At 45.2% G+C, this 26,968-nt stretch overlaps 1 protein-coding gene across 1 annotated transcript in view; it reads left to right on the top strand.

Moving 5' to 3' along the window:
• The window catches only part of LOC143955213 (uncharacterized), a 39,166-nt gene extending 15,619 nt beyond the window's left edge, over positions 1 to 23,547 (top strand). Inside the window, 8 exon segments of the mRNA XM_077465298.1 lie at positions 202 to 308; positions 425 to 522; positions 631 to 772; positions 1,557 to 1,654; positions 1,748 to 1,883; positions 3,540 to 4,967; positions 9,777 to 9,785; positions 22,354 to 23,547. Of these exon segments, the coding sequence (XP_077321424.1) occupies positions 202 to 308; positions 425 to 522; positions 631 to 772; positions 1,557 to 1,654; positions 1,748 to 1,883; positions 3,540 to 4,967; positions 9,777 to 9,785; positions 22,354 to 23,396 (3,061 nt within the window). The 3' untranslated portion in view covers positions 23,397 to 23,547.
• The last annotated feature ends 3,421 nt before the right edge of the window (positions 23,548 to 26,968 follow it).

Here is a 26,968-nt window from a genome sequence, read left to right as displayed (position 1 = left end):
CCTGTTTAATTTATTTGTATTTGGGTTTAAAGGGATGAGGTGGCAACCCTACTCAGAATACACCTACACAGTGTAGCAGGGTTTGGACTGAGTAGCAGGCACAGGTACGTTCTTGGTGGTGGTGGGGTACAAGCTCAGTAGTAAAATGGGATGGGGGAGTTGCAAGCATGCTGGTGTCAATGGAAATTGGCAAGTGTGAAGGTGTATTGTTGTCTATTACTTTATTTTAGTACTGAGTATTAAGAAAAGGCACAAGGATCTCTACAAGGACGTCATGATGAACAATCAGCCGCCCCTCACATCACCGGGTAAGAGGAGACTTTATTGTAAAGGAGAGAGCAGTACGGAGGCTCCACCTAGATCCCCCATCATCTGATAAACACATAGAAACAATGTATTCAGTCAGTGTGTGTGTTTCCTACAGATGGATCCAGTAATGGGAACCCACCAGAGAGATGGCCCCGTCCTCTGTATTCCCAGGATTCCACACAGGAAGATCACACCATCCCCCACCATCATCAGGTAGGTGGGTAGAACACAACAGTGACTCCAGACTTATGAGATTACACTCTTATCTCTGCCTATTAGTCCTCACATTTTAAAGGTTTTACTTTGTTGGTGTTGATTTAGAATGAAGAACAGACGTACATAAAAGTTGAGGTTAAAAAGCAAGAAGAGGAGACGTCTGTAATAGATTATCAGCCAACTACAAAGGAAGTTAGGATGATGAGGACAATCAAACAGGAGGAACCTTCTCTAGATATCAGCACAGGTGAGTAATGAACATTAAATACAGGAAGAGTTTTGGTATATAGATAAATGATTGTGGATCTGTAGGTCTTCACCCCATTAGGAAAGATTATCTTTGCAAGAACGTCATGATTGAGAATCAGCCGCCCCTCACATCTCTGGGTAAGAGGCAGGGGCGGACTGACAACTCATGGGGCCCCCGGGCAATAGGAGATTATGGGGCCCCCAGCCAATCAGAGATTATGGAGCCACACAGTATACAATCACACAGTATACACAGACATGTTTCTATTGGCTGAGAAGGTACTGGAGAGGTGGGGCAGCTATAAACTCTGGATTTTTAGACCAAAAGGATGTCGGTAAGGGATATTTCAGAGACAGATGTAAAAAAAACACAAATTTTTACATACTGTCCCTGGTTTTACTGAGGCTGGCAACCCTGATGGGGCCCTCTAGTGGCATGGGGCCCTCGGGCAGTGCCCGAGTGGCCCAATGGTCAGTCCGCCCCTGGTAAGAGGAGACTTTATTGTAAAGGAGAGAGCAGAAAGGAGGGTCCACCTAGACCCCCCATCATCTGATAAACACATAGGGGTTGATTTACTAAAATTGTAGAGTGCAAAATCTGGTGCAGCTGTGCACAGAAACCAATCAGCTTCTAACTTCAGCTTGCTCAATTAAGCTTTGACAATAAAATCTGGAAGCTGATTGGTTTCTATGCACAGATGCGCCATATTTTACTCTCCCCGTTTTTAGTAAATCAACTCCATAGAAACAATGTATTCAGTCAGTGTGTGTGTTTCCTACAGATGGATCCAGTAATGGGAACCCACCAGAGAGATGTCCCCGTCCTCTGTATTCCCAGGATTCCACACAGGAAGATCACACCGTCCCTCACCATCATCAGGTAGATGTAGTTCTAAACATGTAACGAGAGGACATTTATCTGTGTAATCTCTTGTACTTTATTATACCTGTATTTTATGATGTTTGGGTTTAGGGTGAGGAACTAATAGATATCAAAGCTGAGGTTAAAGAAGAAAAGGCATTGGTAGGTGGAGCTCGGCTGTCTGTGGAAGAGGGGGAAATAATTGTGAAAAGTAAGCAGGAGGAATCTTCTCTACATATAGACACAAGTAAGTAGTAAAGAAAATGAAGAAACAGTTCACATTATCACACTTAGTTCTTGTTTAGTATAAAGTATAGTATACATTTATGATATCTCATGGGTTGAAAAAGACATAGCCATCAAGCTTAAGTGTTGGATTGAACAGGAGATACTGTACATCATAAAAAAGCCTATCTCTATTCCTCAATATAACGTCATGTTCCCAATAAATGAGGAGGAGATACTGTACACCATATGAAAGGTCCATCTCCATTCCTCAATATAACGTCATGTCCCCAACAAATGAGGAGGAGATACTGTACACCATATGAAAGGTCCATCTCCATTCCTCAATATAACGTCATGTCCCCAACAAATGAGGAGAAGATCCTTTACACCATATGAAAGGTCCATCTCCATTCCTCAATATAACGTCATGTTCCCAACAAATGAGGAGGAGATGCTGTAAACCATATGAAAGGTCCATCTCCATTCCTCAAATGAGGAGGAGAGTCTGTACACCATATGAAAGGTCCATCTCTATTCCTCAATATAACGTCATGTCCCCAACAAATGAGGTGGAGATACTGTACACCATATGAAAGGTCCTTCTCCATTCCTCAATATAACGTCATGTTCTCAACAAATGAGGAGGAGATACTGTACTCCATATAAAAGGTCCATCTCCATTCCTCAATATAATGTCATGTTCCCAACAAATGAGGAGGAGATACTGTACACCATATGAAAGGTCCATCTCCATTCCTCAATATAACGTCATGTTCTCAACAAATGAGGAGGAGATACTGTACACCATATGAAAGGTCCATCTTCATTCCTCAATATAACGTCATGTTCCCAACAAATGAGGAGGAGATACTGTACACCATATGAAAGGTCCATCTTCATTCCTCAATATAACGTCATGTTCCCAACAAATGAGGAGGAGATACTGTACACCATATGAAAGGTCCATCTCCATTCCTCAATATAACGTCATGTTCTCAACAAATGAGGAGGAGATACTGTACACCATATGAAAGGTCCATCTCCATTCCTCAATATAACGTCATGTCCCCAACAAATGAGGAGAAGATACTGTACACCATATGAAAGGTCCATCTCCATTCCTCAATATAACGTCATGTTCTCAACAAATGAGGAGGAGATACTGTACACCATATGAAAGGTCCATCTTCATTCCTCAATATAACGTCATGTTCCCAACAAATGAGGAGGAGATACTGTACACCATATGAAAGGTCCATCTTCATTCCTCAATATAACGTCATGTTCCCAACAAATGAGGAGGAGATACTGTACACCATATGAAAGGTCCATCTTCATTCCTCAATATAACGTCATGTTCCCAACAAATGAGGAGGAGATACTGTACATCATATGAAAGGTCCATCTCCATTCCTCACAATGAGGTGGTTAAAGGTTCAGCTTCAGTTTTAATATTAACAATGTCATCGATGTACATTGGTACCCAGTGTGGTTGGGTGTATCGTGTCCTTTTTTATGTGGCTTGCATTTATATATTTCTATGATGATTGCACCTAAGACATATGTCAGAGGTCTGTGAAGTTGTTAACAGTTACATCAAAATGTAAGAACGATGAATGTAAGAGGTGAAGAACTAATATATATAACATTTTGTTTAATGATTGCTTTCCAACAGATGGACACAGTGTACGGAATATGAATATCCCAGGGGGAGATCTTATTTTATTTCAGGATGATGCAGAAGATACGAGGTCAATGCCATACCAGTATTTACCAAGAATAAATTCCCTTAGTCAACATGTCCATCATAGACTTCATGGGGAGGCATCAATGGATCCCTCTAATCCTGAGGAATCTTCTGACCAATCACATACTAGGACTTCACTTATTCATCTAAAATATCGCAGTGTGAAGAGATCAACAGATTCATATAATCGCAAGGACTCCTTTTTATGCCGTGAGGAAGTTCCCATAGCAGACAATTCATTATCGTGTTTAGAGTGCGGAAAATGTTTCACTCAGAAAAGAGAACTTCTTACACATTGGAAAACTCACAAGAGTGAGCGCTCCTCTACATGTATAGAGTGCGGGAAATGTTTTACTGAGAAAAGAAAACTTCTTATACACCAGAGAACTCACACAGGTGAGCGTCCCTTTTCCTGTACGGAGTGCGGGAAACGCTTCACTCAGAAAGGGGACCTTCTTATACACCAGAGAAGTCACACAGGCCAGCGCGCTTTCTCGTGTTCAGAGTGTGGGAAAAGTTTCTTTAGGAAAGACAGCCTTGTTAAACACCACAGGATTCACACGGGGGAGCGTCCTTTTTCATGTTCAGAGTGCGGGAAAGGCTTCATTCAGAAATGGGACCTTCTTATGCACCAGAGAAATCACACGGGGGCGCATCCTTTCTCATGTTCTGAATGCGGGAAATGTTTCAATAGAAAACAACACCTCCTTGCACATGAGAGAACCCACACGGGCGAGCGTCCTTTCTCATGTTTAGAGTGCGGGAAATGTTTTGCTCAGCAAGGAAGCCTTTTCAAACACCAGAGAATTCACACCGGCGAGCGTCCATTTTCCTGTTCAGAGTGCGGGAAGTGTTTTACTGAGAAAGGAAGCCTTCTTACACACCAGAGAATTCACACGGGTGAGAGTCCTTTTTCCTGTTCAGAGTGCGGGAAATGTTTCAGTCAGAAAGGCAATCTTATTATGCACCAGAGAATCCACACGGGTGAGCGTCCTTTCTCCTGTTTGGAGTGCGGCAAATGTTTCACTCAAAAAGGAGACCTTGTTGCGCACCAGAAATCGCACAAAAGCAAGCGCCCCTATTCATGTTCAGAGTGCGGGAAATGTTTCTGCGATGAAGCAAAACTTGATATACACCAGAGAATTCACACGGGTGAGTATCCATATTCATGTCCACAGTGTGGGAATTGTTTCAATGAAAAGGCAGACCTTGTTACACACCAGGAAACCCACAAGAGCGGGCCCCCTTATTCATGTTCAGAGTGCGGGAAATGTTTCCGTGATAGGGCAAAACTTGTTATACATCAGAGAATTCACACAGGCGAGCGTCCTTTCTCATGTTTAGAGTGCGGGAAATGTTTCTCGAGAAAAGACTATCTTATTAAACATAAAAAAAAACACATGGGTGAGGGTCCTTTTTCATGTTAAGGGTGCAAGAATTGTTTTAAGGACAATAAAAAAGATTTGTAAAGATACTCATCGATCACCCTTTTTTCATACTGAGTGTAGAATTTGTTTTATGTGTAGTACCCCCCCCCCCCCCCCCCCCCATGAGGGCCACTGGAAGGTGACTGACCCTAAAGGTTTCCCTGACCTTGCAAGCCATACCTCTGACACCTTGCGCTTGGACTTGTCTCAAAGCAGTGGTTGCTGCTCATAAGGAGTCTAGGGGCTCCGCCCTCCCAATTTAGGGACCCAGGCCCCTAAACTCCATGCAGGGCACCGGCCGCATGGCTTTCAATGTTTTTTTTTTTTTTTAACACATGATTAGAGCCTGAAGCTCTAATTGGCTTCAAAAAGGGTGGACTCAGGGGCGCAGAGCACTGTGCCCTGGGCCCACCCAGTTGTGTGACAATAGCGCATTCATATTCGCTAAAGTCTTCCTGATTCTCCACCCGACCAATCTTTAGGACTCCCCGCCAAATCAGGTCTCAGGACTCACTTCCTGTTTGGCTGTAAGGAAAAGCAACGGCCCCCGGCTCTTCCCCCTCAAGCTGCGGGCCATGTGCAACAAGGAGCCGCAGGTGGAGGGGCAGCAACAGCCTCTTCCAGGTGTCCAACCCCCCCGATCCAGCACCAACACCACCACCTCGTCATTGTCCTCCTAAGGAAGTGGTCTCCAAACTGTGGCCCGGGAGCCAGATGCGGCCCTTTGCTTGCTTTTAGCTGGCCCTTGGGACACTATTTCATCCACTGATACCAAGAATAGGGCATAATTCCACCCCGCTGACCCTAATGAAAGGACAACATTCCTCCCATTGACACCAACGATAGGGCACAATTCCTCCTAATAATACCAATGATAGGGCATAATTCCCCCAGTGATACCAATGATAGAGCACAATTCCTCACAATGATACCAACGATAGGACACAATTCCTCCCAATGATACCAACGATAGGGCACAATTCCTCCCAATGACACCAACAATAGGGCAGAATTCCCCCCAATGACACCAACGATAGGGCAGAATTCCTCCCAATGACACCAACGATAGGGCACAATTCCTCCCAATGACACCAACGATAGAGCACAATTCCTCCCAATGATACCAACGATAGAGCACAATTCCTCCCAATGATACCAACGATAGAGCACAATTCCTCCCAATGATACCAACGATAGGGCACAATTCCTCCCAATGATACCAACGATAGGGCACAATTCCTCCCAATGACATCAACGATAGGGCACAATTCCTCCCAATGACACCAACGATAGGGCACAATTCCTCCTAATGACACCAATGATAGGGCACAATTCCTCCCAATGACACCAACGTTAGGGCACAATTCCTCCCAATGACACCAACGATAGGGCACAATTCCTCCCAATGACACCAACGATAGGGCACAATTCCTCCCAATGACACCAACGATAGAGCACAATTCCTCCCAATGACACCAACAATAGGACACAATTCCTCCCAATGACACCAACGATAGGGCACAATTCCTCCCAATGACACCAACGATAGGGCACAATTCCTCCCAATGACACTAACGATAGGGCAGAATTCCTCCCAATGACACCAACGATAGGGCACAATTCCTCCCAATGACACCAACGATAGAGCACAATTCCTCCCAATGATACCAACGATAGGGCACAATTCCTCCCAATGACACCAACGATAGGGCACAATTCCTCCCAATGACACCAACGATAGGGCACAATTCCTCCTAATGATACCAATGATAGGGCACAATTCCTCCCAATGACACCAACGTTAGGGCACAATTCCTCCCAATGACACCAACGATAGATCCTCCCAATGACACCAACGATAGGGCACAATTCCTCCCAATGACACCAACGATAGGGCACAATTCCTCCCAATGACACCAATTATAGGGCATAATTCCCCCCAGTGATACCAATGATAGAGCACAATTCCTCCCAATGATACCAATGATAGGGCACAATTCCTCCCAATGATACCAACGATAGGGCACAATTCCTCCCAATGACACCAACGATAGGGCACAATTCCTCCCAATGACACCAATTATAGGGCATAATTCCCCCCAGTGATACCAATGATAGAGCACAATTCCTCACAATGATACCAACGATAGGGCACAATTCCTCCCAATGATACCAACGATAGGGCACAATTCCTCCCAATGACACCAACGATAGGGCACCATTCCTCCCAATGACACCAACGATAGGGCACAATTCCCCCCAATGACACCAACGATAGGGCAGAATTCCTCCCAATGACACCAACGATAGGGCAGAATTCCTCCCAATGACACCAACGATAGGGCACAATTCCTCTCAATGACACCAACGATAGAGCACAATTCCTCCTAATGACACCAACGATAGGGCACAATTCCTCCCAATGACACCAACGATAGAGCACAATTCCTCCCAATGATACCAACAATAGGGCACAATTCCTCCCCCCAATGACACCAACGATAGGGCACAATTGACTCACAAATATCGTACCAAATGTAGTGCAGGAGCCTTTTTTTAAGTCAGAGTGACTCAAGTTGCACCAATTAGAATGGTTCAATTGCACTGAATGGGGTCCGACTTCCGATGAGACAACTGCTCCAAAGTCAGAGCGACTATCGCATCAGTGTGAACCAGGCCTTAGTAAATCAACCCCACTGTGGACACCCATGGGAAAATAAGGCAATGAGAGCAACACCTTGGTAATTATGACAGCAGATGGGCAATACAGTTGGGCAACAAAATGGCAATAATGATAATGCATGGAATAACATCGTGCATTGGTGACAATACATGGACTATTATTCCAATACAAAAGCAGCAAATGATCAATGGCAGCAATACAAAAAAATTCAACAACAATAAATGAATTCCTTTATGCCTATTGTGTGTTCAATGAAGGAAATATGTATCGGGATCTAGTCTGATGGATTTAAAGAAGTTTGCAGAGCGGTCATAGAATGTAAGGGAAGAGCTGATAGAGAATGTGGTGTGGATGGGGGGATTGCACAGAGAATCTACTACATACATGGGGGGAAAAGGTAGAACACACGGGTGCAGAGAGTGTTCAGTGATGTTGACACTGTTGTGCAGTCACGTTCCTCCACCCCAAACTCGCCCATCCATGTCTTTATGGACCTTGCTTTGTGCACTGGTGGGCAGCCATGTTGGAACAGGAAGGAGCCGTCCCCAAACTGTTCCCACAAAGTCTGGAGCACGTAATTGTCCAAAATGTCTTGGTATGCCGACGTCCTTAAGAGTTCCTTTCACTGGAACTAAGGGGCCAAGCCCAACCCCCGAAAAACAACCCCCACACCATAATCCCCCCTCCACCAAATGATTTGGACCAGTGCACAAAGCAAGGTTAGTTGTGGGACGGCGCGTGACTGGAATGGCCGCCTGAGAACTGAGCTCTCCACATACATAGCGGCATTGAGCGACTTCCAGCTTACCTCAGCCCATACCGAACGCACGGTGACCGTCCTAATCCCCTGCTTTATCACGGGAGAATGTCGCTGAAACGAAAAGACTCCAGACCGCCCCGTAAGCTGACGGCTTTTATGTACCAGCCGTCGGCGCGGCGAGGCCAAGATGGCGCCGCTCCGTCAGGAAGCCTCACATACGCAGCGGCCGTATCCTCCCCGCATGGAAGCACTGCATCCAGAGACTCACCTACTACTATGGTAAGCGCTCCACAGGGTGGCGATCCACTCCGCTCCCCCCCCAGGACTCCTACTACCCAAAGCCCAGTCAAAAGTAAAATGAGGCTGGATGCCTCAGGGATAGGTGAAGATGGCAGTAATTTAAGAGAGCTCCCCTCTCCTACACTTGCACTAGGCCCACAGCCAGATGCCATTGCCTCTTTCCCCACCATGGGACAAACTGTTATTGATACCACCCTGAAAGAGATGCTTATTTCACTCCGTAGTTCTCTGCAATCCGATATGCTCTCATTCATGCAAGGATTTGATAACAAATTGGGCCTAATAGATACCAGGGTCACTCACTTGGAAACTAACATGGATACCATGACTGCCACCATCAATGATTTAATTGATTCGCATGAGGCACAGGCACAGGAAACTAAATGGCTGACCGACAAATTAGCGAATTTAGAGGACAGAGCCAGGCGCAATAATTTCAAGATCAGAGGGGTGCCCGAGTCCATTCAAAATACTGATCTGCCTGCCTTTGCTAAAGGCCTGCTTAAAGCACTACTGCCTGAAGCAAAAAATATGGAATTGCTTATTGATCGGATACATAGACTGCCAAAACCTGCGTTTCTGCCGGACTCTGTACCCAGAGATGTTATTCTCAGGGTACACTTTTTTCACATTAAAGAACAGTTTATGCAAAAAGTAAGAGCGCTACCAGCACTCCCTGATCCATATGCTCAACTACAGATCTTTGCTGATTTATCCCAACATACCCTGAGTAAACGTAGGCAACTTAATAACATCACTAAAACCCTGCGCAACAACCAAATCCAGTATCAATGGATTGCACCTGCCAAACTCTCCGTCACTCACGCAGGCGCCAAACATGTCGTAACCTCAGTACAGCAAGGTTTACGGATGCTGAAGATCTGGAATGTTATCCCTTCCAACAATGATATGGTGCCTATGGATCAAAGGTTAGTTGTGGGATCTCACAACCGTCATGTAGGATAATAAGGTCTTCTGGCCAATGCGTTTCACAGATAGCATCTGTGAAACTAGTGAACTAGTGCAATGTTAGAATTTTATAAGGATATTCACAACATTTATCATAATACTGTATACCAACCCTCTCCTTCAATCTCTACACCGGCTCCCAATCACCCAGCGAATTAAATTCAAAATACTCACCACAACATACAAAGCCATTTACAACTCTGCCCCGAGCTACATCACCAACCTTGTCTCCAAATATCACCCAAACCATCCTCTCCACTCTTCTCAAGACCTCCTACTCTCAAGCTCTCTCGTCTCCTCCTCCCATGCTCTTCTCCAGGATTTCCCTAGAGCCTCCCACATCCTCTGGAACTCACTACCTCCACCAGTCTGGCTATCCCCTACTCTTACTACCTTCAGGCAATCCCTGAAAACTCATATTTTCAAGGAAAGCCTATCACGTCTCTATCTAATCTTCTACCACTTCCATCAGCTCATTCCTCACAGTTACAACCTTTTGTACCACCTGCCCCACCCTATTAGATTGTAAGCTCTTCGGTGCAGGGCCCTCTAAATCCTCTTGTATTTTGTTGTATTATAACTGTATTGTATCCTTTTTATATTGAAAAGCGCTGCGTAAACTGTATAAATCCTGTATTATAATAATAATAATATATTATGCCAAGTGCACAATTCATGCATCACATTGCAGAAGATACTTATAATCTTAAAATATATTCCTGTTCCAACATGACTGCTCACCAGTGCACAAAGCAAGGTCCATAAAGACATGGATGAGTGAGTTTGGGGTGGAGGAACTTGACTGGCCTACACAGAGTTGTGACCTCTTGGTTTGTTGACGCCTTAAGAGTTCCACCAAATCATTTGGAGGGGTGGCCCAATACTTTTGACAATATGGTGTAGATGAGTGAGTTTGGGGTAGAGGAACTTGACTGGCCTACACAGTCTTGACCTCAACCCGAACACCTTTGAGATGAATTAGAGCAGAGACTGCCAGCCTTCTCGTAAAGCATCAGTGCCTGACCTCACAAATGCGCTTCTGGAAGAATGGTCAAAGATTCCCATAGACACACTCCTAAACCTTGTGGACAGCCTTCCCAGAAGAGTTGAAGCTGTTATAGATGCAAAGGGTGAGCCAACTCAATGTTGAACCCTACAGACTAAGACTGGGATGTCATTAAAGTTCATGTGCCTGTAAAGGCAGGTGTCCCAATACTTTTGGTGATATAGTGTATATGATTCCTGAATGAAGAATATTTAAAAACTTTCTTTCTTTATTCTTTTTTTCTTTTCTTTTTTTATTCTTTTATTTCTTTTCCTGACCTCAACCCGATAGAACACCTTTGGGATGAATTAGAGCGCAGATTGCGAGCCAGATCTTTTTATCCAACATCAGTGCCTGACCTCACAAATGCTCTTCTGGAAGAATGGTCAAAGATTCCCATAGACACACTCCTAAACCTTGTGGACTTCCTTCCCAGAAGAGTTGAAGCTGTTATAGCTGCAAAGGGCGGGCCAACTCAATATTGAACCCTACGGACTAATGCCGCGTACACATGACCGGACTTTCCAGCAGACTAGCTCCGACGGTCTTCCCGACTGACTTTTCAGCAGAGTTCCGATGGACTTCCGAACGAACGGACTTGGCCACACACGAACGGACTAAGTCCGTTTGAAAATCTGTTTGTTTTGAACGTGATGCCGCAAGACGGGACTAAAAAAGGAAGTTCAATAGCCAGTAGCCAATAGCTTCCCTTACGTCGTATTTGGTCCGTCGGACCAGCATACAGACGAACGGATTTCCCGATAGGAATTGAGTCCGTCGGACAGGTTTGAAACATGTTCTATTTCTAGGTCCGGATTTTCAAAAAGAAAAACGATCAGATTAGCCCACACACGATCCGATTGTCCGACAGACTGATTCCATCAGACCTAGTCTGCTGGAAAGTCCGGTCGTGGGTACGCGCATAAGACTGGAATGTCATTAAAGGTCATGTGCGTGTAAAGGCAGGCGTCCCAATACTTTTGTTAATATAGTGTACATCGGGAAAAGAGGTGGAGAGTAGGTGCAGAGGGTGTTTATTGATGTGGAAACTGCTGAAAAAAAAACAATGTGTGGTGGGGATGTAGACGTCGATGATAAAAGAATGTCTCCACCAAGACGATGGAACAACGTGTGTGCTGGGGACCCTTCAGTATTGAAGTATTGGCAGAACTCCAGAGAAGACCGGATCTGATAAGAATCAGATATACTTCGTTCATTCTTGGTGGTAGTGTCCTTTAGCTGTGAAAGTTAGGATCATTGATCCAATCTGTGAGTAGCGATTTGTATACATTATGATTTTGGTTTCATTGATCTTCAGTTTGCTTTTCATTCTTTAGATTCACATTTTTTTTCTAATAAATTTTTGGTTACTCTTTATATTTCAACTGTTATAATCCAGATAGGATAACAAAGAAGGAAGTGCAATTCATTGTTGACGATGATATCAATATCAATGTAAAAAAATCAACATATACAGTATCTCACAAAAGTGAGTACACCCCTCACATTTTTGTAAATCTTTTATGTGACAACACTGAAGAAATGACACTTGTCTACAATGTAAAGTAGTGAGTGTACAGCTTGTATAACAGTGTAAATTTGCTGTCCCCTCAAAATAATTCAACACACAGTGTCGGGAGTGTCATGGTCTGGGGCCGCATGAGTGCTGCCGGCACTGGGGAGATACAGTTCACTGAAGGGACCATGAATGTACTGAAGCAGAGCATGAGCCCCTCCCTTTGGAGACTGGGCTGCAAACTGAGCTGCAGCACAGTGGCCAAGACCATACAGCGGTTTAACAGGACAGGATCCACTCAGAACAGGCCTCTCCATGCATGGTCGACCTAAGAAGTTGAGTGCACGTGCTCAGCGTCATATCCAGAGTTGTCTTTGGGAAATAGACGTATGAGTGCTGCCAGCATTGCTGCAGAGGTTGAAGGGTTGGCCTGTCAGTGCTCAGACCATACGCAGCACACTGCATCAAATTGGTCCGCATGGCTGTCGTCCCAGAAGGAAGCCTCTTCTAAAGATGATGCACAAGAAAGCCCGCAAACAGTTTGCTGAAGACAAGCAGACTAAGGATATGGATTACTGGAACCATGTCCTGTGGTCTGATGAGACCAAGATAAACGTATTTGGTTCAGATGGTGTCAAGCGTGCGTGGCGGCAACCAGGTGAGAAGTACAAAGACAAGCGTGTCTTGGCCACAGTCAAGCATGGTGGTGGGAGTGTCGTGGTCTGGGGCTGCATGAGTGCTGCTGGCACTGGGGAGCTACAGTTCATTGAGGGAACCATGAATGACAACATGTACTGTGACATACTGAAGCAGAACATGATCCCCTCCCTTTGGAGACTGGGCCGTAGGGCAGTATTCCAACATAACGACCCCAAACATACCTCCAAGACGACCACTGCCTTGCTAAAGAAGCTGAGGGTAATGCCGCGTATACACGATCGGACTATGCGGCGAACCAGAGTCCGCCGGACAATCCGCCCGTGTGTGGGCTCTGGCGGACTTTTTGTTTCCAAAAGTCCGGCGGACTTAGAAAGGCGTTTTGACTCAAAATTGTCCAGTCAAACTCGGCAGTCCGGCGGACAATCCGCCCATCTGTGTGCTAGTCCGCTGGAATTTTGAAATGAATGGACTTGCCCACACACAGAGAAAAGTCCGTTAATTTTCAACGCGGCTCCAGGTAGACGGGACTAGCGAAGGAAGTCAATGTTGACGCCTCCATCGGCGAGATTGACACGTCGCTGGCCCCGTTACCTGGTATGGACTTAAAGGGGAAGCCCTACGCCGGAAAAACGGCGTGGTGGTCCCCCCTAAAGTCCATATCAGACCCTTATCCAAGCACGTAGCCCGGCCTGTCAGGAAAGGGGGTCGGGATGAGCGAGTATCCCCCCCCTCCTGAGCCGTACCAGGCCGTGTGCCCTCAACATGGGGAGGTGCTTTGGGGAAAGGTGGGCCCTGCGGCCCCCCCCACCCCAAAGCACCTTATCCCCATGTTGATGAAGACAAGGGCCTCTTCCCGACAACCCTGGCCGATGGTTGTTGGGGTTGGGGTCCGTGGGCGGGGGGCTTATCGGAATCCGGGAGCACCCTTTAATAAGGGGGCCCCCAGATCCCGGCCCCCCACCCTATGTGAATGCGTATGGGGTACGATGTACCCCTACCCATTCACCTGGTGAAAAAAAGTGTAAATAAAAAAACACAAGTTTTTAAAATAATTTATTAGACAGCTCCGATGGTCTTCCGTCTTGAGGGGTCTTCTCGCCGGACTCCTCCGCTATCTTCTGCTAGCTCTTTTACTCGCGGAGGAGCCCGGCTTTCTTCTTCGTCACCGCTGCCGTCCGGGGGTCTTCTTCCGACTTCGGGGTCTTGTCCCGCTCTTCGGGGGGGGGGTCTTGTCCCCCTCTTCGGTTCTTCTGCCGGGCCTCCGCTATCTTCTTATAGCTCTTTTACTAGCGTTGGCCCGGTCTTCTGTCGCGGCTTCCTTCTTCTTTTCTTCTTCCGGCGGACTCACTTTTGTTGCCAGTGGTTTAGACAGTAATGGCTGTGCGTTGAGTTATTTTGAGGGGGACAGCAAATTTACACTGTTATACAAGCTGTACACTCACTACTTTACATTGTAGAAAAGCGTCATTTCTTCAGTGTTGTCACATGAAAAGATATAAGAAAACATTTACGTAAATGTGAGGGGTGTACTCACTTTTGTGAGATACTGTTGATCCTGTATATAAATTATAATGTATTTCAATTTAAAGTTCTTTCTTTATTTAGTTTGGTATTTTTAAATATTAAAAACATCGAAATATAATTTTTCATTATATTTTTATTGTTGCCTGAATTATAATTGACATATAATCTTCACAAGTAATCAAATTGTAATGTCTGCCCTCATGTTGTAAAGCGCTGCGCAAACTGTTGGCGCTATGTAAAACCTGTATAATAATAATAATAGATATAAAACATAATGAACGAGGTCGTGAGCCAAGAGGATGAAACGCAACGTGGGCTGCAGTATTTACGAGGTGGTGATCTCACTTGGAACGCACAGACAGGAAGTGATATAGAAAATGAAACAGGAAGTTCCAGGTGAAAGGTCACTTGGAGGAAAGTAGAGAGGAGACATTGCTGGAAGTGGCAGCAGTGGAGGTAATAAGATATTATTTTATATTTACGCTTCGTAAACCCCCCCCCCCCCCCCCCCGTCATGTCCGTCCTCTTCCTCCATAGTCACTGTGATGTTGAAGACCCAACCCATAGCTCATTGGAATAAAAAAATGGGGGCAGTTTCGGAGTTTGGCTGGAGATGAACTTTGCTGGACACCCAAGCTCATTTCTACAGGTTTTATATCAGTCTTTCTCAACCTTCTTTAGGGTTGCCACCTCATCCCTTTAAAACTGAACACATATTAAATTACCAAGTTTCTGTGGCTGATTAAGGTGGCAATTAAAATTTACTTGGCGCCTTATCTGCATTAACCACTTCTGAACCGCCGAATGTTCGATATACGTACTCAATTTGAGGAGAAATAACATTGTTATGGCAGCAGCTAGCTACCATAACCCCCGGTATCCTCGCGTTCGGCCGGCGGTCCGCTACAAAATAAAAGTGGTCTCTGCGGCGGATTCGCCGCGAGATCACTTTTATTGGTGGCGGGAGAGGGCCGCCCCCCCCCCCCTCTCGCCGTGCTCCGGTGCCCTCCGCCGCTTACCCACACCGTCGGAGGCGATCCGGACCTCTCTGTGGCTGGGCATGGAGATGAGTGAGGGGAAGATGGCCCCCCGCCCGTCTCCATGAAATTGCAGGGTCAAAACGTCACTTCCACCCACAGCTCTTAAAGGGACATTTTTTTTAAATAATTTTTTTAAATGACAATTTTTTTATTTTTATTTTTTTATTGCATTTTAGTCTAAATATGACATGTGAGGTCTTTTTGACCCCCGAGATCTCACATTTAAGAGGACCTGTCATGCTTTTTTTCTATTACGGGATGTTTACATTCCTTATAATAGGAATAAAAGTGACACAATTTTTTTTTTGTAAAAATAAAGAAATAAAAGGTAAAATGAATAAGAAAAAAAAAATGTAAACGTGCCCCTTTCTGCCGAACTCGCGTGCAGAAGCAAACGCCTACGTGAGTAGCACCCGCATATAAAAACTGTGTTCAAATCAGACATGTGAGGTATCGCCGCGATTGGTAGAGCGAGAGCAATAATTCTAGCCCTAGACCTCCTCTGTAACCCAAAACATGCAACCTGTAGAATTTTTTTTAAACGTCGCCAATGGAGATTTTTAAGGGTAAAAGTTTGTCACCATTACAAGAGCGGGGCGCAATTTTGAAGCGTGACATGTTGGGTATCAATTTACTCGGCGTAACATTATCTTTCACAATATAAAAAAATATAATGGGCTAACTTTACTGTTATCTCATTTTTTTTCCATAAAAAGTGCGCCTGTAAGACCACTCAAATACGTTGTGACAGAAAGTATTGCAACGACTGCTATTTTATTCTCTAGGGGGTTGGATTTTTTTTTATATGCATGCATGTATGTATGTGTATATTTATATATATATATATATATATATATATATATATATATATATATATATATATATATATATAAATAAATAAATAATGTTTGGGGGTTCTAAGTCATTTTCTAGCCAAAAAAAATAATGATTTTAACTTATAAATACCAAATCTCAGAAAGAGGCTCGGCCCTTAAATGGTTAAAGTGGTTGTAAACCCTTACAAACCACTTTGACCTACAGGTAAGCCTAGCTTAAAGAGGAAGTAAACCCTGATGGGTTTACTTCCTCTTTTTTTCCCTGCAAAGGTAAAGCATAACGGACTACTATGCATCGCATAGTAGCTCATTATGTGTCACTTACCTGACACAGGAGCCAGTCGTCGCTGATCCCTGTAGTCCGCCGCATCCATCTTGCTGGTGGCGTCTCGCAGCTCCGACCAATGACAGTGCCGAAGCCGCGATGACGTCACTCCCGCGCATGCGCACGGGAGTCGCGTCTCGGAGCTCCGACGCTGCCATTCGGCGAAGCCGCGATGACGTCACTCCCGCGCATGCGCACGGGAGTCGACAAATTAGGCAAATCCATTCTTGGACTTGCCGCATTTAGTGCGCCTGCGCGCCGCTGTCTACGGCGCATGCGCCGTAGACAGCGGTGCCCATTTTCGGGCCAATATCTCCTAAACCATATAGGTTTAGGAGATATTGCTTGGACCTACAGGTAAGCCTTAATCTAGGCTTACCTGTAGGTCAAAGTGGTTTGAAGGGGTTTACTTCCTCTTTAAGGCTTACCTGTAGGTCCAAGAAATATCTCCTAAACCTATATGGTTTAGGAGATATTTGCCCGAAAACAGTAGACAGCGGCGCGCAGACGCACTGAGCGCGGCATTCTCAGAGAAGGAGCTGCCGCGCGTGTCGGCTCCCGTGCGCATACACGGGAGTGACGTCATCGCGGCTTCGCCGAATGACAGCGGTGGAGCTGCGAGACCCCACCAAGAAGATGGATGCGGCGGACTACAGGGGACAGCGGCGACTTCGCTGGCTCCTGTGTCAGGTAAGTGACACATAATGGACTACTATGTGATGCATAGTAGTCCATTAGGCTTTGCCTTTGCAAGGAATGAAAGAGGAAGTAAACTCATCAGGGTTTACTTCCTCTTTAATACCCAGCCAGGGGCTTTTTGTCCTCAAGGGAGAAGTCTTATGGCAGCTTGTATCAAGAAAGCTTCACATGTAGTAGAGCGGGGCAGATGGTCTAAGCTCTTTCCTGGGATCCAAAGGAGCCACCATCTCTTTTAGTTAGTATGCTCAGAAGGATGACCCAGAAAAAGAAAACTCGCCATAGTGTAAAACCAACTAACGTTTTTAAAGTAAAAATAGTATTGCACTTACATTTGAAAGCACATAAAACAGCATGTAATAAAACAGCGGGCCGGCCAGTGTAAACGCCCGTCCTTCCCAGGATCCTACCAGCGCGGTGACGTCAGCACGTCCCTCCTCCCAAAGCTCATAATTTTTGCATTCTCCCTTTTTTTTCATCTCAGTGAAAGTAGTCACCAGGGCAAGGAGGTTAAATCACCCCAATGTAGACAAAGGAAGCACTAAAATCCTGACAGGGGTGTGTAACCCTTTCCCCACCTCCATCCAAAATGTAAAAAATTCAATATAGGAACACTTTAACCACTTCAGCTCGGGAAGGTTTTACCCACCTCCCTCCATGACCAGGCCATTTTGTGCGATACAGCACTGCGCCGCTTTGACTGACAATTGTGTGGCAGTGCGGCATTGAACCCAAATAAAATTAATGACCTTTCTTTCTGCTTTCTTTTTGCGGTATTTGATCACCTCTACGGTTTTTATTTTTTGCGATATAAACAAAAAAAGCACCAATTTTGAAAAAAAAATGCTATTTTTTACTTTCTGCTATAAAACATAAACAATTAAAAAATGTAAAAAATCAAATGTCTTTATCAGTTTAGGCCAATATGTATTCTGCTACATATTTTTGGTAAACAAAAAAAATCTCAATAAGCGTTTGTATTGATTGGTTTGGGGACCAGTGATCAGTGCTAGAAAAATATGCACTGTCACTGTACTAATGACACTGGCAGGGAAGGGGTTAACATCAGGGGTGATCAAAGGTTTAAATGTGTTCCCTGGGAGAGCTTGCTAACTTTGTGGGAGGTACTTTGACTGAGGGGGAAGGCAGAGATCCGTGTTCCTGCTTAGCAGAAACACAAGATCTCCATCTTTCCCTCTCACAGAGCGCCATTCTGCCTCTCTCAAGAACCATCGGGGGGTCCCGGCGGACATCGGGTCTGCCAGACCCGCTGACTGGCTCCCGCTGTTTCCAAGCACAGGAGGAGCGAGAATCCGAAGGAAGGAATCGCGTACAGATATGTGATTTTGCACTTAAGCGCGGCCCACCCACAGTGTATGTACGTGGGGCAGTCCTTAAGTGGTTAAAAACAGTCCTAAATGGGCAAGGCAGAAGGATTGTGTACAGTTTATAGAGATAATTGTAACTTTCTTTCCTTACACAGGAAGGTACTATAAAAAAATTAAACCATTAACACCCAGCCATCACCCATCACAGTGCCTTCACCTCACTGCCTGACAACAGAGGTGACCAGTGCCAAGAAGATTCTAGAAATCACTAAGAAGATCACTGAGCTGCTGACAGGAGAGGTGAGCGGTGCCGGGAATTCTGGGACATTATCCAGTAACAGACAAGGGATGTGTCTGGATGGTGACTGTATCATTGTGTGTGTCAGGTTCCTATAAGGTGTCAGGATGTCACTGTCTATTTCTCCATGGAGGAGTGGGAGTATTTAGAAGGACACAAGGATCTCTACAAGGACGTCATGATGGAGAATCAGCCGCCCCTCACATCACCGGGTAAGAGGAGACTTTATTGTAAAGGAGAGAGCAGTACGGAGGCTCCACCTAGATCCCCCATCATCTGATAAACACATAGAAACAATGTATTCAGTCAGTGTGTGTGTTTCCTACAGATGGATCCAGTAATGGGAACCCACCAGAGAGATGTCCCCGTCCTCTATATTCCCGGGATTCCATACAGGAAGATCACACCATCCCTCACCATCATCAGGTAGATGGATACACTGCTAAGTGTACCAAGACTTATGATATTATACTCTTCTTTGTAGTCCCAGCCTACTGGTTCTTACATTTAAAAGATTTTACTTTCTACAATTTTGTTGGTTTAGAATGAAGAACAGATGTATATTAAGGTTAAGGAGGAAGAAGAGGAGACATCCGTCATGAATTATCATCAGACTGCAGAGGATGTTGAAATAATGGTGTCAATCAAACAAGATGAACCTTCTTTAGATATCAGCACTGGTGAGTAATAAATACTAAATACAAAAACTGGTATAGTCTATGGATTGATGACTGAGAAGCAGGTAAGATAATCTCTGCTTGGGCATCATAATGGAGGATCAGCCGCCCCTCACATCACTGGGTAAGAGGAGACTTTATTGTAAAGGAGAGAGCAGTACGGAGGCTCCACCTAGATCCCCCATCATCTGATAAACACATAGAAACAATGTATTCAGTCAGTGTGTGTGTTTCCTACAGATGGATCCAGTAATGGGAACCCACCAGAGAGATGTCCCCGTCCTCTGTATTCCCGGAATTCCACACAGGAAGATTGCGACATCCCTCGCTATGATCAGGTAGGTGGTACTGGGCATGTAGACCTAAAAATGTGTTCTGAACTATGAGAGGACTCCTTATTCTGAACGTGTTTTATCATCTTTGGGGTTTAGACTGAAGAACTGAAAATCATCAAAATTGAGGTTAAAGAAGAAGAGGAGGAGGAGGAGGAAGAAGAGGAGACATTTGTCGAAGGAGATCAGCAGTCTATGGAGGAGGGGGAGATAAATATAAAAAATAAAACAGTGAAATCTCTCTATATCAACACAAGTAAGTAATAACACTAATTGCAGAAATAAATCAGTTTGATATGAATACTAAGTATTTATGCACAATACCTCCTCCCTCCCCAATAAAAGAAGTTGATACTGTACATCATATGAAAGGTCCATCTCCATTCCTCAACAGAACGTCATGTTCCCAACAAATGAGGAGGAGATACTGTACACCATATGAAAGGTCCATCTCCATTCCTCAATATAACGTCATGTTCCCAACAAATGAGGAGGAGATACTGTACACCATATGAAAGGTCCATCTCCATTCCTCAATATAACGTCATGTTCCCAACAAATGAGGAGGAGATACTGTACACCATATGAAAGGTCCATCTCCATTCCTCTAAATAACGTCATGTTCCCAACAAATGAGGAGGAGATACTGTACACCATATGAAAGGTCCATCTCCATTCCTCAATATAACGTCATGTTCCCAACAAATGAGGAGGAGATACTGTACACCATATGAAAGGTCCATCTCCATTCCTCAATATAATGTCATGTTCCCAACAAATGAGGAGGAGATACTGTACACCATATGAAAGGTCCATCTCCATTCCTCTAAATAACGTCATGTTCCCAACAAATGAGGAGGAGATACTGTACACCATATGAAAGGTCCATCTCCATTCCTCAATATAACGTCATGTTCCCAACAAATGAGGAGGAGATACTGTACACCATATGAAAGGTCCATCTCCATTCCTCAATATAATGTCATGTTCCCAACAAATGAGGAGGAGATACTGTACACCATATGAAAGGTCCATCTCCATTCCTCTAAATAACGTCATGTTCCCAACAAATGAGGAGGAGATACTGTACACCATATGAAAGGTCCATCTCCATTCCTCAATATAACGTCATGTTCCCAACAAATGAGGAGGAGATACTGTACACCATATGAAAGGTCCATCTCCATTCCTCAATATAACGTCATGTTCCCAACAAATGAGGAGGAGATACTGTACACCATATGAAAGGTCCATCTCCATTCCTCAATATAATGTCATGTTCCCAACAAATGAGGAGGAGATAATGTACACCATATGAAAGGTCCATCTCCATTCCTCTAAATAACGTCATGTTCCCAACAAATGAGGAGGAGATACTGTACACCATATGAAAGGTCCATCTCCATTCCTCAATATAATGTCATGTGCCCAACAAATGAGGAGGAGATACTGTACACCATATGAAAGGTTCATCTCCATTCCTCAATATAACATCATGTTCCCAACAAATGAGGAGGAGATACTGTACACCATATGAAAGGTCCATCTCCATTCCTCAATATAATGTCATGTTCCCAACAAATGAGGAGGAGATACTGTACACCATATGAAAGGTCCATCTCCATTCCTCAATATAACGTTATGTTCCCAACTAATAAAGAGATGAAAGCTCCATCTCAATAGAATTGTGTTTCCAATAAATGTATCGGAGATATTGTATAGCCCAGGGTCTGCATTAAAGGTCCATCTCCATTTTTCAGCTTATGACCATGTCTACAATACTTGAGGTGGAGGAAGGTCAAACAATGTCATCTTTGCCCAAACACTGTTACCCAGTGTGGTTTAGATATGTTATATTATTGAACTGGTTTGCATTCAAATGTTGGTGTTTATGACTGCAGTCAATTCCGTGGCAGAGCTCAGAGAGACTGTTGAGCAGTAGACCATCATAGATGACGTCTAACTGCAATTCATTAGGAATATGTGTAACATTTATTTACCGATTGCTTTCCAACAGGTGGAAACTACGTTCAAAATAAAAGTATCTCAGGTGGAGTTCTTGTTAAATCTCCGGAATGTAATACTGAAGATAATGAATCAACGCAAAAGCCTCCAGGAGGAAAGTCCAACCAGTTGGCAAGATCAACAAATCGCCCTAAATCCCAGAAATCTTCTCATAATTTACATACCACGACTTCTGATATTCCTCACACTTCAGATAGATCAACAAACCCAGCTAATCCCAAGAAATCTTCTTTAGGAGGCCACACAGAAGAGGGCTCCTTGTCATGTTCGGTGTGCGGGAAGTCTTTTATGGACAACAAAGCACTTCGTGCGCACCGGAAAAACCACAAAGCTGAGCGCCCCTTTTCATGTTCGGTGTGCGGGAAATGCTTTGCTTGGAAAAGAGTTCTTAGTGAACACCAGAAAATTCACACCGGTGAACGCCCTTTCCCTTGTTCAGAGTGCGGGAAATGTTTCACGCAGAAAGGCGACCTTGTCAGACACCAAAGAATTCACACAGGAGAACGTCCCTATTCATGTTCTGAGTGTGGGAAAAGTTTTACTCAGAAAATTGTACTTCTTACACACCAGAGAACTCACACGGGGGAATATCCTTTTTCATGCTCAGAGTGCGGGAAATGTTTCTCGAGGAAAGAGAACCTTATTGGACACCAGAAAAGACACATGGGTAAACTTCCATTTTCCTGTGCAGACTGCGGGAAATGTTTCAGCCAAAAAGGAAATCTATATAAGCACCAAAAAATTCACACGGGCGAGCGTCCTTTTTCGTGTTCAGAGTGCGGGAAATGTTTCATCCACAAAGCACACCTGCTTCTACACCATAAAAGTCACACCGGTAAGGGGCTTTTTTCCTGCTCCGAGTGCGGAAAGTGTTATATTCAGAAAAGCGCACTTCTTGTGCACCAGAGAATTCACACGGGCCTGTATCCCTTTTCGTGTTCAGACTGCGGGAAGTGTTTCACAGAGAAAGAAAAGCTTCTCATACACCAGAGAAACCACACGGGCGAGCGTCCTTATGCGTGTTCAGAGTGCGGGAAATGTTTCACTCAGAAAGGACACCTTCTTACGCACCAGAAGAGTCACACGGGGGAGCGCCCTTTTTCATGTTTGGAGTGCGGGAAAAGTTTCGCGCGGAAAGAAGTGCTGATCGAACACCAGAGAATTCACACAGGCGAGCGCCCTTTCGCTTGTAAAGAGTGCGGGAAAAGCTTCACAAGAAAAGGAAGCCTCGTCGGACACGAGAAAATTCATACGGGCGAGGGCCTGTTTTTGTGTACTGTGTGCGGGAAACGTTTTAGATTTAAAGGCAATCTAGTTAGACATCAGAAGACACACCCCTGCTGATGCGATCAACAAATGTAGAGTGGAATGTAACCGGCTTAAATATTTAGTATGGGACTGGAGTACATCTTGGCAAAAGTTTATTTTAATGTGTAATATGACGGGTTCAATTAACTGTTGACTTTTTTCTTTCAATAAAGACTTTTAGTGATGAGATCTGTCTGTATAGTTCCTGGATCCTCTCCTGCCAATACTGGGGGGATCCCAATACACCCCTTTATAAAATAAAAATCCAGCAGGGAGAGTGGCAACCCCTCATAGTGGGCAATGACACCCTCAACAATGCCGGAACCTGAAGAGCATGGCTTACTATTTATTTTTTATTTTGCTGTCCCAACATACTCTTAAGGTGCCAGTATAACAAGACATTTTGGACAATTTCATGCTCCCTACTTTGTGGGAACAGTTTGGGGATGGCCCCTTCCTGTTCCAACATGACTGCCCACCAGTGCACAAAGCAAGTAGTGTGGATGGTGGAGGAGATCTGTCGGAGAATGCATGGTGGATGGTGGAGGAGAGCTGTCGGAGAATGTAGTGTGGATGGTGGGAGGAGAGCTGTCGGAGAATGTAGTGTGGATGGTGGGAGGAGATCTGTCGGAGAATGTAGTGTGGATGGTGGGAGGAGAGCTGTCGGAGAATGTAGTGTGGATGGTGGGAGGAGAGCTGTCGGAGAATGTAGTGTGGATGGTGGAGGAGAGCTGTCGGAGAATGTAGTGTGGATGAGATCTGTCGGAGAATGTAGTGTGGATGGTGGAGGAAAGCTGTCGGAGAATGTAGTGTGGATGGTGGGAGGAGATCTGTCGGAGAATGTAGTGTGGATGGTGGGAGGAGAGCTGTCGGAGAATGTAGTGTGGATGGTGGAGGAGAGCTGTCGGAGAATGAAGTGTGGATAAGATCTGTCGGAGAATGTAGTGTGGATGGTGGAGGAAAGCTGTCGGAGAATGTAGTGTGGATGGTGGGAGGAGAGCTGTCGGAGAATGTAGTGTGGATGGTGGAGGAGATCTGTCGGAGAATGAAGTGTGGATGAGATCTGTCGGAGAATGTAGTGTGGATGGTGGAGGAGAGCTGTGGGAGAATGTAGTGTGGATGGTGGAGGAGAGCTGTGGGAGAATGTAGTGTGGATGGTGGAGGAGATCTGTCGGAGAATGTAGTGTGGATGGTGGAGGAGATCTGTCGGAGAATGTAGTGTGGATGGTGGAGGAGAGCTGTCAGAGAATGTAGTGTGGATGGTGGGAGGAGAGCTGTCGGAGAATGTAGTGTGGATGGTGGAGGAGATCTGTCGGAGAATGTAGTGTGGATGGTGGAGGAGATCTGTCGGAGAATGTAGTGTGGAGGAGATCTGTCTGAGAATGTAGTGTGGATGGTGGAGGAGATCTGTCGGAGAATGTAGTGTGGATGGTGGAGGAGATCTGTCGGAGAATGTAGTGTGGATGGTGGAGGAGATCTGTCGGAGAATGTAGTGTGGAGGAGATCTGTCTGAGAATGTAGTGTGGATGGTGGAGGAGATCTGTCGGAGAATGTAGTGTGGATGGTGGAGGAGAGCTGTCGGAGAATGTAGTGTGGATGGTGGGAGGAGAGCTGTCGGAGAATGTAGTGTGGATGGTGGAGGAGATCTGTCGGAGAATGTAGTGTGGATGGTGGAGGAGAGCTGTCAGAGAATGTAGTGTGGATGGTGGGAGGAGAGCTGTCGGAGAATGTAGTGTGGATGGTGGAGGAGATCTGTCGGAGAATGTAGTGTGGATGGTGGAGGAGATCTGTCGGAGAATGTAGTGTGGAGGAGATCTGTCTGAGAATGTAGTGTGGATGGTGGAGGAGATCTGTCGGAGAATGTAGTGTGGATGGTGGAGGAGATCTGTCGGAGAATGTAGTGTGGAGGAGATCTGTCGGAGAATGTAGTGTGGATGGTGGGAGGAGAGCTGTCGGAGAATGTAGTGTGGATGGTGGGAGGAGAGCTGTCGGAGAATGTAGTGTGGATGGTGGAGGAGAGCTGTCGGAGAATGTAGTGTGGATGGTGGAGGAGATCTGTCGGAGAATGTAGTGTGGAGGAGATCTGTCGGAGAATGTAGTGTGGATGGTGGGAGGAGAGCTGTCGGAGAATGTAGTGTGGATGGTGGAGGATAGCTGTCGGAGAATGTAGTGTGGATGGTGGAGGAGATCTGTCGGAGAATGTAGTGTGGATGGTGGAGGAGATCTGTCGGAGAATGTAGTGTGGATGGTGGAGGAGAGCTGTCGGAGAATGTAGTGTGGATGGTGGAGGAGATCTGTCGGAGAATGTAGTGTGGAGGAGATCTGTCTGAGAATGTAGTGTGGATGGTGGAGGAGAGCTGTCGGAGAATGTAGTGTGAGCTGTTGGAGAATATAGTGTAGATGGTTGAGGGAGAGCTGTGCCATTGTTTTAGGGACTATGAAAAAGTAAACTAAAGCCCCGTACACACGAGCGGACTTTTCAACATCCAAAGTCCGACGGACTGATTCCGTCAGACTATTCGATCGTGTGTGGGCTGCAACGGACTTTTGACTCGCCAAAGTCCGAAGGACTTTAGAATATGGAACATGCTTCAAATTTTTCCGAAGGAACTCCGCCGGACCCGGTCCCTTCGAAAAATTCGCTCGTGTGTATGCTATTCCGACGGACTAAAACCGACGCTAGGGCAGCTATTGGCTACTGGCTATGAACTTCCTTATTCGAATCCAGTCGTACGTCATCACGTTCGAATCCGTCGGAGTTTAGTGTGATTGTGTGTGGCCAAGTCCGCTCAGCCGAAAAGTCCGTCAGAACTCTGTCGGAACTCCGGCAGAACTCCGACGGAACTTCTTCGGAAGTCTGTCGGACATAAGTCCTCTCGTGTGTACGGGGCTTTACTCCAAATATCCTGGCCAGTGTTCCAGGTCCTGTGGCACATAGTGGTGACGAAAGCCCCAACCTGCCAGTGTAGCCTTCATACATTGCATTGAATTAGTTGCTCATAATGGCAAGCAACCATTGGTCAGCGCAACCACAGGACCGTGCTGGCCAATGAGAAGGTCATCAGAGGCTTTTTCGTCTGGCAAGGTGGTCCAGAAGAAAGCTCTTATCATTAGTCAGCACTTCATGTGTGTGAAATCATAAGATCTCTGACATGTCCATTACAGAAACGGAAGTTTATGTACCACTATGAAATTCATCTATGCATAAAAGGGACACATGATCCCCCACTTCCTGCTTGGGTATGAAGCATGATAGAACTGTTCCTCTGTGTCACAGAGACCTTTATCCCTCAATGTTTTAGCTACCCAACCCAGCGAACTGAAACCCGGACTGTTTGGGTGAATCCTGGAGAGGTGGCAACCCTACTACACCCTAGGGTGAAGCTTTTCAGCCTTAGGACTTCCATTCTATCCAGTGGTGCCCATTCACACCTGAACATAATGTTGCTTGAAGCAAGTCACTTGAACAACTGCATAAGCTTCATGTGGAGGAGAGTTGCATTACTCAGTAATAGTAGTCTTCAACGGGAGTGCATAGAAACGCGCGTAATGTGTGTTTTTTGTGAATTTTCTTGCCTAGTAACTAGCTTTTATTGGCAAAAAATAAA

The sequence above is a fragment of the Lithobates pipiens genome, unplaced genomic scaffold, assembly GCF_037356315.1.
Source record: "Lithobates pipiens isolate NorthernLeopardFrog02 unplaced genomic scaffold, aLitPip1_a1.2 Scaffold_35, whole genome shotgun sequence".
Lineage (NCBI taxonomy): Eukaryota > Metazoa > Chordata > Amphibia > Anura > Ranidae > Lithobates > Lithobates pipiens.
This window is presented reverse-complemented; position numbering and strand designations above follow the sequence as displayed.